The sequence below is a fragment of the Melozone crissalis genome, unplaced genomic scaffold (genome assembly GCF_028551555.1).
Source record: "Melozone crissalis strain CALT ecotype California unplaced genomic scaffold, PUWL_Pcris_2 ptg000016l_1, whole genome shotgun sequence".
Classification (NCBI taxonomy): domain Eukaryota; kingdom Metazoa; phylum Chordata; class Aves; order Passeriformes; family Passerellidae; genus Melozone; species Melozone crissalis.
In genome coordinates this window covers 43,036,598-43,050,627 of record NW_026535794.1, presented here as the reverse complement: position 1 = coordinate 43,050,627, position 14,030 = coordinate 43,036,598, and the positions used below count along the sequence as shown (strand labels likewise).

Sequence of the window (14,030 nt, the reverse complement as noted above, 5' to 3'; positions counted from 1 at the left end):
ACACACACACAAAAAAAGGATTTTCTTGAGCAGATTGCTGTAAATGCAATCTCTTCCCTATCAGCTCTCCCAAATCACCCCACTCCTTTCTCACACACCTGTAGGTAACTCACAAAATGAAAGCTCCTAAAACACAGTAAATTATTTCATCTACTCCATCCCTTCTACCCCTTACCTGTTACTACAACCTTTTGCAATAGGGGTGCATTAAAATCTGATTTTAAGCACGAAGCTGTAGTCTGTAGTCATTGTCTTCAGTCAAATATAAACAGAGGAAGCTACAGATACACATTTTATCACAATGGACAAATCTATCACAGTAATGCTTTTGACAAATAATAAAAGGCAAAAAAGCATTGAGGAGATTTACAGCAGTTTAATGAAGGCTCTCGTACAAAATCTTGAACTCAAAGTTACAGTCAAGAGTTACAGAAAAATAAAACTCACAGTGAAAAAGCAGATGAGAATTGCCCACTTAGCCATGGAATTAGCTGCGCTTTAACGCTGTGCTTAAATAGTCACCACACAATAGGAACAAATTTAAATCACGACCAAGGTACACACAATTCACTTCCATTCTGTTTTCAATTACATGTATTCAGCATGTAATTTAACCTCCGGAAGTTACTCTGAAGAACACAGAGGTTTATCTTTGTTTTTTTTTTTTCCCAAACACTCACTGGAAATAAATACCATTGTAAGAATACATGTGGAGTGCAATAAAATGGACACTTAGGCACTGGTACAGTCTAGTCCTCTTCAGCCCTATACAAACTACAAGATGAGAAGTTTTAAACCACAGATGGAGTGGAGAGCAGGTTAGAGCTGTACAGGTAGTGCAGTGGGTTATGTACTACACAAGAGCACATCTGCAAAAGGTCCCAGAAGGTTTTTGTTGAAGATGCAGCGTATCCACACCAGGTATATTGTGAAGGGCTTAATGTTTTCTGAGAAGGTGTGATTTTGATGGGACAATATATAAGGCATGTAAGTGTTTTCCCCTTGCTCTTGTATCCACACTTCGTATTTTACTTCTCTGACCTTGAGATACCTCAGATTCCAGGGGATCTGCCAGGACACAGCAAGTTTAGCTTCACTCGTGCCCTGCACAGAGGCCTGGCACTTGGCATCCCTCACTTTGCCGGGGTAGAGACTACCAGTCCACTTCTGCTTCCTGGGTCCGGGCTTGGACTTCACAGTCTGCCTAATGACGTGTATGAGGGACGGGATGTTGACCTTGGTGTCCTGGTAGGCACGGAACAGCCACTCAGGGTTGCGGCAGCAGAGGTGCCGCGGCACCTCCGTGCTCTTAATGATGCGCTCCTGCTCAGCCTTGTCCAGGTGAGCGATCCCGCCCTGATCCCAGGGCCTGTCCGGGTAGGTCACCGTGTCCTCCCTGGCGGTGTTCTGCCAGGCAATGTAGTGCAGGTCCATGCCAGGAAGGGTTGCCAGGGTTTTGTAGGGGGTGTAGTGCTCGGGGTTGATGGCATATGGGAAGAGCTCCACCACGGTGGCTCCTCTTGGCAGGAACAGCGACATGACTAATTGGGCGCCGTGCATGCTGACCAGCATGGACGCATTGCTGATCAACCGCACGATGTCAGAAAACGAATGCTCCTCCAGAGAGACGGAAATGGTTTTCATCTGAAACTCCTGAGCAAGAGCCAGGATTAGTTCTGCCTCATTTAGGATAAGTCTGTTGATTGTCCGACTGAACACTACGATGTACTCCTCACTGGAGCTTTCCTCCAAGCTGATGTTCAGTTTCTGCATCATGAATTTGGTGAACTGCCTGATCTCGTTACCAGAAACCAAGATGTTAGCCTTCGGCCCTTGTGGCTGGACAAATCCGTACTGGTACCAGGTGGTGATTTTGGATAGTCCCACATAGGACTTGGTAAAGCAGAGGAGCCTGCCCAGAGTTTTAAGCTCCTCCCTGAGGAGCGGCTGCTTGTTACTCAGTAACTTGTAGAGGTCAAAGTGAACACCTTCACTCCACCCTTCCATGAAGAAGAGTCGTGCCTCCAGATCTAAGTCGGAGAACTGCTGCATGGTGTAATAGATGGGGAGGAGGTCGTCATGAAAGACGTGCATCAGGTTGTCCGGGTTGAACCTGTTGGCAATCAGCGCCACGTCAGGCACGAAGACCGGCTTTGGCATAAACTTCAGCGCAGCAGCTGGCAGCTCCACAAAGTTGAAGTACTGGGTGTTGTGATCTTCCACAGAGGAGAGGTCGAGCAGAGCCGGCTGGAACCTGCGGGAGCCCAGGTTGGGCAGCATGACTGAGGAGTTGCTGTGGAAGTAGACGAACTCCTCAGCCTCGGTGGAGTAGCAGAGGGACTCGAAGCGGCAGATGCGGTCGGTGTGCATCCTGCCAGTGCACACCATCCTGGTACCGTTCTCCACCAGGGCCTGCAGAGCTGCATGGTAGTCAACCTGAGCCTCAGAGAGCTCCTGAGACTGGCGCATGAGGAGCAGCTCCTCCTCCACCATGGCGGCATGATCGCACAGTTTGATGTACTTCCACAGCACGGCAGCGAGGATGCACACGAGCAGGGCATTGAACACAGCTGCTATGTTCATTCTGTACTCAGATCCTAGCAGGATGGCAGGTGGGGAATGCAATGGAGAGGGAACACATCATTAACACTCTTGGACATGGTGAGGGCAAAGACCTGGGGAAAATAAAACAAGAGAGGAACCTATTAACATCAGGTTTACAGCTCCACCATAAATCATATTCTATGGACTATTCAAGAGAGTTTAAGCTTCTTTCAGTAATTTTTCCCCTTCCAGGGAAAGAGGGAAAAGAAAAAAGTGACAAAGCTCTCCCCAAAACTGTAAAAAAATATAAAGCAAACAGAACTGTGAGCTGCTCTACAGGAAGGCTCCTCTCTCATTTTCATTTCTATGCTTTTGAAGAAGAAAATGTACAAGACTTTAAGGATGAGCTCTATGAAGATCTACTAGAAAGAAAAGTACATTCTCTGTGACTGTGGATCACTCTTCCTTTTGCAGACCACTCCCACAGTGAGAGGAAATAGAGCAGCGCAGTCACCTGCAGAGGACTCAGCCCCAGCTCCTCCTCCCGCTCTGTGTGGCTGAGAGCACTCAGGGTGCCCTCACCTGCACTGTAGCAATAGCTCCAGGAGTACCGCCAGCACAGATTTCGCTACACTCCAGTGTGCAATGTGAACTAGTGAACATCACATTCAATTTCATTTTATCCAGGGCTGGGGGAAGGACTTGCAGGTCTATGGACTGCCCTGAGGGAGAATCCCAAGTCACTGGGGTGTTGCTCTGGCTGCAGTCCAGGATCAAAGGCTAGGAACTGCCATTGTCTTCCAAAAGAAATATTGGCATGGAAGAGAGGAGAGCTCTGCTCTTTATGAGAGGAACTGATGTGTCATTAAAGCAATCAGACCTTCATTTAGTGAGAGTCTGGCCTGCACAGCACAGTCAGCCCTTATACAAATGATAAGCTAATGCATTTGAAGGGTTTCACTGTTGGCATTTTCCCACTCCAACCTGAGAACCTTTTCTGTGGTGCTCCAAAGCCTCTCTGATTCTTTTTCTGTTCGAGCTTGCCACTGTTTTCCTTCTATGCAGAAACACTACTGGCTTGTATCAGACTATTGATTATAACTTCAACTGTGAACTTCAATTGAGGTATTGATTCACCTACAGAATTTATGGGCTTCAATTTTCATTATGCATCAAGATTCACTGCTAGTCAGGCTGTAAATAATTGCATCCATGACTCATGGGGAACTTCAGGAAGGGAAATTTCTGATTAGTATTTACCTCACTAGATTGTTTCTAGCTGCCATTTTTAAAGCTAGCAATTTTCAATTTCTTTTGGTGCAAGTTTACTGTGACAGATAAAAAGAAATGTCTCAAGCACATGTTCTGACATCCCAAGCATCCTTTAGCATTTTAACCAAGAGACAGTTCCTACCTGGCAATGTAGAGGAAGTTAGCCAGGCATACTTGGGACCAAAGCAAACACCTCCTCTACTGCCAAAGGAGTCCCTTTGAAAAGAGCTACTGCAACTTAAAAGATTGATCCTGCAACTTGGAATTGAATGGAGAATCATGGAACTCAATGAAGGGATTCCTACACCTCATGAGATCCCAACAGCCTGGGGGATCCATCTTAGGAAGAACTGAAGGAACTGAGAGTCTGAATAATGCCAAAGAAACGAGTGCTAGCTGTAAGCCACACAAACTCAAGAGGTGATCTCTGGGGATCTGAGCAACAAATTCACTTCCATTTCTAGCTACTCAAATGGAAGAGAAATGAAGTCCACCTCCTTTGGCAAGTGGTCTGAAAACGCACTTCATTTAGAAACTCCCTAAAAGCAAGCAGCAAATTAAAGATGTGTTTTGATTTCAGCCATGGAAGAAAAGGAAAGGGACCTAGAGTGATCATCTGATTATCAGGGCAGGATCAATTCTCCATAAACCAAGCTCCAAAGATGCTTCTCCATCTCATTCTTAGTACTCATCTCTTCAGCCAGCCTCTGTTGAGAGAGGCATGAAGGACTGTGATAAACTCTTTTCTAACACTTAGCCTTTGTTTCCACCACAGCAATTTTATCTGGGTCTCGTCCCAGGTGCCACAGATAGCCTGCACAGAAAAATGATGCCTGTCACATCACATCTCAATCTGTCCACCCCATCAGGGGTGACTGCTGCTCCTCATGGCTGTGCAACTCTCAATCATGGCTATTCCATGGACAGCCTGGAATAGAAACCCACTGGGGACAGCAGTACATCACTCAGGTTCTGCTAATGCAATCAAATCAGTTTTCAGGAAGAGAAAATTTTGATGCGAACAGATCCTGAATTATTTTATTGGTACTAACTTTCAAAGCTTTATTTTATTTCTTCACTGTCTTTGAAAAATGTCTAATGGTATCCTAAATCTAATGGCTACCCAATTCTGTACAAAACCTCTCCAGTACAAACCTCTCATCTTGTGAGCACAGCTTTAAGTGACTTCAATGGCATCAGCAAGGAAAGGATTAAGCCCCAGCAGCCATGTGCAAAGCCTGATAATCAGTTCATGGAGGAAACCTTTAACAAGCAGGTACTCTCCTGCAAGCACACCCTTAAAGGAAGGCCAGCCTGCAGGCATTATGAAATTTAACTTCTGTGGGTCAGAAGAACAAAGCACACACAAGTTCAATGGAGTTGATGCAGGTTGCAACAACTTGGCAGAGGAGGGAAAACCACATGGCTTCTTTATTACTCCATTATGGCAAGGTGAGTGTATATGTGTTGATGTTTCAGAGCCATGAGAAGCCCACAGTCCATAAAAACACCACTGATGCCACCTGCATTTTATGGGCATTTTGGTGGTGGGGAGCTCTGCTGACCTTTACAAATCCTTGAGCCAAACAGGTCTCCTTCAAAAAGGCCTGTTCAAATGTTTCACCCCTCACTGATTTGTTCTCTCCCCTCCAGCCCCAAGGGAAGGGCATAAGAGGCACTTCAGAGATGTGGCCTGATGGACGCAGCCAATGTTCAGAGGTTAGCAATTTTCATTTCAGACTCTGCCACAGCCATACCTGCTAAATGGCTAGGAATGAACAACTCAGCTTTTTAGCAAAAATCACCTGCAAGGCCCTCTTCTACCTCTTCCCTCTTGCAGCTCTTTCACTCCCCTGCACTTAGCTGAAGAGAATGTATGTGCTTTAGCTAACCAGGTGTCAGGAATATATGTTAAATGTTAGCAGTGCTAAAGTAATCCATCTTCATTTCTGGTCCTCGTTGCCAGTTCCTAAATCCTGGTTCATGCTGCCTGGGAGAAAGCTGCTTTTGATGGAAGTGAACAACGGGATGTGGACACGAAGGGGTGTTGCAGGCAGAAATGAAAGGAGAATTTCACAGGTACTCAGAGAACTGTCTTAATTCTTTGCCTGTTTTCCCACATTTTATCATGCACTTTTTTTTCAATCTGACACCTTCAGTGAAAACAGACCCTCAGGAACTATAATTTTGGTTCCTCAGGGAACGATGGAGCATAAATAGGAACAAACACTGCTTGCTTTTACATACCCAAGAGAGGCTGCACCTAGGGAGTAAAGGCAAGCAACCACTCTGCATGTCCCCTGGTTCCTCAGTCCCCCAAGCTGAGATCAGTCATAAAGTGCTGTCAGCAGCAATAGACCTGGGATAAGAAACTTTCCCAGGAGGCAGTGGGTAACACTGAAAAAGGTGAAAGCATTTAGTTTTCCACCTGAAGAGAGCTGCTTCACAATAAAAGAAACTTTCATTACTACATCTCCCTCACTAAATGGGTCTAGAGCTGCCACTCCCACAGTGTCATCAGAGAACATCTTAAGAACTGAAAGGCACTTGCAGAAGTGGCAGGCCAGGCATACTCCTACTTTTCTTAAGAGCAGAGTGCTCTGTGCTGCTTCTTTGTACATAAAGGGCAGCCCCTAGGCCAGTCACCCCCCGAGCTGCCCACAGACTCCCTCCTCCCCGTCCCTACCACATTCATCCACCCTCTTGCTTCCCAGTGACACTAGGATACCAGGGCTCTGCTCCACGTGAGGAATATGCCCCAGTTACCAAAGAAATCGATTGGACTGACATTTTTTCACTCTCTGCTTTGAAATGCTAAAGCACCATCCTTCAGCACCAGGAGACACAGCAAGTGATAGAGCAGAGCCAAGGCAGAAGAGACGTGCATGCAAAAGCTGCACAGAGCTTCTCACTGCCAAGCTGCCACAGGGCAATGGTGTCCCACAGGAGGAGATGGGATGTGCCACTGAGGACTCCGAGAGGAGTGGGCTGCAGGGGGGCAGCAGGAGTGAGACAGGGAGGTAGAAGAGGCAGATTTCCCTGGCAGTGATGCTGACAGGGCAGGAGGCAGCAGTCTTAGAGCCAGACAAGGGGAGTTCAACAAAAGCACCCGTGTGGGGGCAGCTCCAGACTGTGCAGTGGAATTAAGAGCATATCCTGAGGCTTGCAGCTCAGCCACAATGGATGCTGCTCCAGCAGCTAAGAGCCTGTGGGAGGCACTCTATTTTTGGTCAGATCATCTTTACTCTTTTTCCAAGAGTTCACAGGCATGAAGAGCTTACCCCATTTTCTTCCTCCACCCCCATTCACTTAGCAAAAGCATCACAGTTTCATTCTCACAGCTCAGCTACTTCTCCTCTAACTAGCACTGGCTGCTGGTGAGCAGGTGAAGTCTTCAGGAATATTCATCTGGTTTGTTCAGCAGGCACTTCTGGCAGAGCCCTCCAGTGTCTTGCAGATCCATAACAGTCTCATGCAAGTTTGGACACAGCAGCACCTTCTGCCTGTTAGCTACAGGTTCTCTGATGTATTAAACATCCTCAGGAAGTGGTAAGGACACAGGAAGCATAGATGGAGACACTGTTCTCCATCTCCTGTTAACATGCCTAGGAGATCAGAGTGGGCGGGATGAGAGAGGAATTTCCACTAATAGGCAGTTGGCATGAAGAACTGTTTGGATTCATTTAGGAGATGAGCTCTGTTGTTCTTTTTTTAATTGTGAAGCTACAGTAGGATGAATCACTAAAGCTATTAATATGATGGACAGTGTTCCAAATCTGCTCTCCATTTTAAAAACTGCAATCTAGGTAAGAAATAGGGAGAAAAGCTACAAAGTCCACATAAAAAAATCCCAACTACAAAAAAGACAAGCATACACTACTAAGACCCCAAAGAGAAAAAACCAAGAGCTTGATTGGGAGAACAAGGGTGAATAGGGTGACCAGCACACCTAAGGAGGGGTCACCAATTCCTGCAGGTAGTAACAAAATGAGAATTTAGGCCTTGATGAACTTTTGTTACCAACTTTTGTTACCAACTGCCCAACATTTTCCAGGCCAAAGTTCAGCTTCCCATATCTACAGCAGGCTAAAAAGCCTCATCAAATGGAAATCCAAAAAGCATGAAGGAGAGACATTTCCAGAGAGCATCACCCCTCTGTGCACAGAGGAAATGCCTCCTCATGGAGGCCAACTTGGCCTTGGCCCAGCTCCTGTGCACAGCCTGCCAGTGGTGGCAGGGTGTCCAAACAGAACCATCTCCATGGTTCCCAGAAATGCAGCACAACTGGAAGTGGAGACAGGGGCTGCTCTTGCCACAGGACAGCAAAGGAGTCAGGGCAGAGTTGCAGGAAATGGGCTTCTTGTCAGGGGGGAAGACCATGGGAGGGGCAGGAGCAGATATTCCCTCCCCAAGGACATTTTCCCCATCAGCACTCCCGACCCCTGGATCCATCCCTTGCTAGACTGGCTTTCCAGGACCAGTACAGGAAAAGAAAAGGATGCAAACACGGCATTTTGCACTCCCCCTGCAAAATGTCTTCTGTCCTTTCTCCCACCCCTGATGCAAGAGGCTTAGCTAAGGATTCAGTGTATGCAACACATGCAGTTTTAAATACCTACTTCATTCATCCTCAGAGCAGAAGTTGCTAGAAGGCAACTTTCCCAATTGGAAAGAGGGGGAGTTGGGATTTGGCAGCCAAGAATTTGCCTTTATTCTCATCTCTGTCACAGATTCCCACAGAACTACAAGCAAGTCAATCCCCACAGCCCAAAAAGCTGTTATCATCTTATTCACTCTATTTATTTAATGAGATACATATATCTTTCACAGTACATAGCACATTAGAGAAAGGATGGTACACTGAATGATTGATATACTGGAACATTTTCTTTGTAAAAAGCAGCCAACTGTAGAAGTGCTGACTTTTTAAACAGGAAAAGAGCAGATTCTTGTAGAGGGAGTAAGCCCAGCAGTTAAAGATAAAAATATCATTATTGAAGCCTGATACAAAGAGGGGACATGAAAAACAAGAATATCTTGACTATGTAGTCTCAAGAAGAATTTTAAAAATAGAGCTTTATTTAGGGGGAAAAAAATCAAAATATAACAATATCTTTTAAAAACCCTTGTCTTATAAAAACCTTATCTATAGATAGTTGTGATCAAAATTAGGTCTATCTTCAGTTTTTATGGTTCAAAATAAGTGAAGAATAGAAAGCAAAACTGTAAATCTTTCATACAAGACTACAACCAAGGAGACTGAGGTTCTGTGCAATGGTCCCTACTGCAAAAGTACCTTCCATATGAACAGCCTGGTGGCTACAGGACACCTCCCATCTGCACTTATGGATAGAAAACCTAAGTTTTCTTCCCTTTAAATTCCAAGTCTGTGAGAGCTGGGACAGGAAGAGATCCAACCTGACTTTCACAATGATTAGCAGCCATTGATTTAATATTTGTTGATACTCCTGTATGGATCTACAAAATAACAGGTTAAAAAAAATTCCAACACTAAGCAGTCAATGCATAGAAGCAAGCCACAAAGCTGAGCTAAAAGTATTAATCTAAAAAAATACTTCTTGGGCTTTTAAGATCTGCACTTCCAAGTTCTCCATCCATAATGGACTATGAAATTCTTTCCCCATACAAATACCCAGATCTCAAGAAAATTCCCTTAAAAAAGATGCACTTTTGATAATCAAGCTGGAGGCGAGAGATGTAAGGAAAATGAGCTAAAAAGGTGAAGAAAAAGGAAAAAAAAAAGGTATTTCTCTCAGTCCCTCAAGTCTTGTTCACCTTCTGAGAGCCCCAAGCCTAAAGATGAAAACCCAAGTTCCTCAGAATAACCATGGCCAGACAGAGGTGAAAGCTTAACAGGCAGAGTTCACTCCAGTTGATTTCTGTTGACCTGAGCATCCCATTGAAACCTATCTGGTTACACTGTCATTAACAGCCATGTCACTTGAGTAAAAAAATCCCTCTTCTGGCCCGGTCTCTTGCTTTTAGTCTGTAAACAAGATACCTCTGTCAGAACAAAAAGTGTCAAGAGAGCAGCAGGTTTATCTTACTTCAGTGGTCTGCTAAAGCAAAGACCGAGCGGGGGTGGCTGAAGGGAAAATTTACGAATGCTGCAAAACTGAATGAGAAAGAATATGATGTGAAATCCCAAAGTACTGAACAAGACGATCTTCAGGCACTCCAGCTGTGCCTCTGGGCTTTAGCTGCCATTTGTTACTCTGTATTTTATGTGTCCTTTCCTTTTATGTATCCTTTCCTACTCTGCCTGTGTTGTCCAGCAGGCAGAGTACCCGTGTTATTCGGGTACTGGGACTGTGCTTAGCAGCACCCACAGCCTGAGCTCTCCCTGCTCTCCATCAGCACGGTGCCCAGGACCGCTCCTGGAGGCTGCAAATCCTAAGCGGGAGCCAAAATTGTTCGGGGCACAGCACAGCCAATAAGAACAGTGGCAATCCCTCCTTGGTTACCATAAGCTCCACATTAGTATGTTTTAGGGGAAGGTAAAAAAAAAAACGTAATCCCACAGCAGCACGTGTCAGGCAAGAAATACATTTCTGCAAACCTATAGGATTTAGAACATATCAGAGATGTTTTCCCCATGAGACTTTTGTTTAAAATGATAAAGCAAACCCATAGTCAAACAAAGAGGGACTACAGAGACGTGGGATTACAAATGAACTACTGACTGCCTCCCCACATGTGCACACACACAGAGGAGGGATTCAGTGTGAACTTGCATGGAAGGGGGGAGCGAGGAGATGCCATGGAAAACATGCCAACCTCCCCCCCTCCTCAGTACACTGCAACAGGACTGCCAACAAAACTGGATTCAGAGCCGTATGTGATCAGCACAGCAAACACAGCACAGTTACAATGACACCCAGCAAAGAAATACAGGAATTCAGAGCATCTGCAGCCTTTTAAGTCTTGGAAGTACTGTCACTGGTAGATCAGCGTTTCAGCACATGCACGCATACCTGGTGATGCTAAATAACAGGAAATGCTAGCCGGTGCCTCTCTTTCACAGGAGAAAGAAAAAAGAAGACACCTTAAAGCTATGCTTTGCAGGGGAACGAGCACTCTCCAGTCCTCTTCTTTCCTCACCAGCACAAAGAAAAAGCAAAAATCCCACCTAGGAGCTGTCGGCACTGTAACCCGCGCACCATCGGCAGCCCGAGGTACCTTTCTCCGGCAGGTCTGAGCATGCTCGGTGTGCCGGCGGTGTCCTGTCGCTCCAGCTGGCTCACCTCAATTTGTTAGCCTCCCAGAGGTCAGCCTTGCATGCAGGATGATTTGCTGCAGTATTCCTGCAAATCCCCGACGGGCGGCCACACTGACACAAACACCAGCGTGCTGCTCCACGGAGCTGAGCGGGTCTGGGGAGGGGGGACACACCACACGCATTTTAGAAATGCTGCTTTTGAGCATCATTAACGCCACTGCCACTCCGAACACTTCACACAAAAGAAGAAAACAATAGGAGAGAAAGGAAAAAAATGCCCCTTGCTTGAAGACGTGAAAGCCTTTTGTCGTGCTTTCTAGTAATTCCCTTGGCACCAGGAAAGCAATTTCCCAGCTGTGACGGTCAGCAAATGGCTTAGAATTGAACAGGGCTGTGATTGCCCTCCTTCAGAGAGCCAGGGAACAGTATTTTCATACTAAAGTTATTTTTTATGGTAGAAACAAGTGATTCTTAAGCACAAAGGCACAGAAATTATCCAGGAGCTTGTAAGAGAATCTCCTAGCGCACACAAGCTCACGGAGGTGAGTGCCTTACGCAAACCACATTGAACCTGTGGGGGCTGAGCAGCTTCATGGAGATGGCAAACCAGATAGAACTGACTGGGAACACTTCCAGTTCTTATCCCACAATGGGATCCACATGCAGATCATAGGCTCCTGGCATGCAGTCACACCATTAAACACAGGAGTGAGACCCCAGCCCTGCAGGGACACTCCTGCAGGCAGATCACAAGCAAACACAGGAGGCTCTGCAAACCTGTTGATTGTATACTTGCAGGACACATCTTGTTAAATATCTGTCTGTGAGGATTTTCCCTTAGGACCTAACAGGTAAAATAAGAAGGATGAAGAAGAAGAAAAGTTCTCTAACACCTCCTCCCACATGCTCAAGGTGCACTTCAAACTACAGCGAGAGCCTCTGCCTGTCCTGAGAGGATCTCAGAGACACTGCTCAGTCACATCTGCCTGGGGGAAATAAATAATAGAAAAGAGCAAAGAGAAGCGAGCCCATCCAGTGCCCTCAGCCTGTCCTATTGGGACTAAGGAAATCCAAAGTCACCCTTCTCTTTTTAAGACCATCTCATTGTCCCACTGCGCCTCTGAATACAAAGATGTGCAGAACAAGTCTGATATTTTTCCTCTGAATTTTGTAACTCTAAGAGTGGAGTTAGATTTGGAGCTGACTTCACTTGAGAAAATACATCTTGACTTTGTGCTTTCTGCACTTCAGAAAGCTCCACAGCCCGACCCACCTCCCACTGATGCTAACGGGAGCCTTTCCACTGACCCCACAGATCCTGGCTAGTGACTTTATCTGTAGGAACCCCGATAACCCAGATACACCATGTTGGTCTCTCTCTCTCTTAGAAAAGCTTTTATTTTACTGGAGAAGAAAGGACAACATATACAGACTGGTCTTTTATGAATAAACTTATTCTCTACCCCTGGAATAAGTTATATGAAAAGATTTCTTAGGTACAATTTATCACAATGCATAGGGTTAGAGAGTTTAACCCCAGCTCTGAAGAGGGTCCTGTTTGTCAATCTGCCACACCACAAAGTACAAAACTCCATCATTAAGGGGTGGGGGAGGAACCATAATCAAATAATTCCAGCAACTGTGAAATAATAACTGTCCATTACTATTGCACCATAAGGCACTAAGAGTGGCAGTCCCAAGCTCTTCACAGTCAGCACCTACTACAAGCTGGTAAGGTTTGAATAGGAGATCTTGGCTCAGAACTAAGAATTTGATGAATATTTAATACCCCTCATAAAGTTGCAACCTTCAAAAACAGCACCACATTTTAGAACTCCTAAAAAGCAGTACAGCACAAACAAAACTCATCAAGCTAGCAAGAAAGTCTGAATAGATCCCTCTTGGTTTAGGGCTGACAAAGAGCAGGTAAATCATTATTTACTGAATCTTTTCAGTGCACACATATGTTGCAAGGGTGCCTGCATCACTCTGAGTCACAGCATTTATTATTTATAGTCCCAGAAGGACTCTCTATAAGAAATTATTCCTCTTGCAGTGCTTTTGAACCAAAAGTGCATTTCAGTTTGAGAGCACACACACAAAAAAATTATGCCTGAACTAACAAAAAAAGTCTTTGTACTGACAAATACAAAAAGGACACAAAGGAAGCATTTGGTTTCTGGACACCAAGATTGGGACTTCACACAGAGAGGATATTTTGATTCTGTAGAAGCTAAAATTAAAACTCATGCCAAAAGGACCAGGACTTCAGCCAAATATTGAAAATTCCTAAGAGAGAATATACTTTGACATGGTAAAAGGTATTTTTCAGAAGAATATCTCAGAGGCCAAACCACCCTTTGCTCAAGTGCTTCAAGAATGACATGATCCCAGGCTTAAGAGATGTAGGATGCAAGTTTTACATAAATATTAGGTTTAAAAAGGTTGAAGTATGATCAAACATATTTTACATGCACGCACACACACACACACAGAGGTTACATGTCTTGACATCAACCAGACAAATTCATAGATATTTATTCTCCTCTGCAGATGTAAGCATGTTTTATACATATAAAACATATACTTGCCTGCTATCTGAACTTGTCATATGCTAAACTACTCAGTCTAATAAACCCCTCCATCCCCATTAGGAACCACCCTGGCAGCATTGCAGGGACACACTGGCCTGCTCCTGCAGCTGTATGCAGTGTGTGGGGGGAAGAAAGGTGTGGGAGAGTCACCTGCCAGTTCCCAAGGCAGGAGATGGCTTTGGTGGCTGCTCTGACTCAAGTTAGGTGCCACTTGTGCTCTTCCAAGTTCCCATTTGGCCATCAGTAATGGCAGGCCAGCAGGGTGACAGAGATAAATCAATTCCCTCTCCTACAGCTTTGCCAACTGTGCACCTGCAAATGTAATTAGTGCCAGTGTCTGCAAGGGAATCTGAGATAATTCATGCTCATAAGAGCAGTTT

The 14,030-nt window shown here is 45.2% G+C and overlaps 1 protein-coding gene across 3 annotated transcripts in view; it reads right to left on the bottom strand.

The window, feature by feature from the left end:
• Positions 1-356: 356 nt before the first annotated feature.
• Positions 357-14,030, bottom strand: part of POMGNT2 (protein O-linked mannose N-acetylglucosaminyltransferase 2 (beta 1,4-)) — a 31,797-nt gene continuing 18,123 nt past the window's right edge. Inside the window, exons 1-2 of one of the 3 annotated variants that reach the window (XM_054274306.1) lie at positions 11,082-11,172; positions 357-2,675 (exon numbers count right to left, since the gene is read on the bottom strand). In XM_054274306.1, coding sequence (XP_054130281.1) covers positions 847-2,583 — 1,737 coding nt within the window. In that variant the 5' untranslated portion in view covers positions 2,584-2,675; positions 11,082-11,172 and the 3' untranslated portion in view covers positions 357-846. Of the gene's footprint in view, positions 2,676-10,811; positions 11,039-11,081; positions 11,173-14,030 lie in introns of those variants that run through there. The other 2 variants (XM_054274304.1, XM_054274305.1) reach the window with 2 other exon arrangements.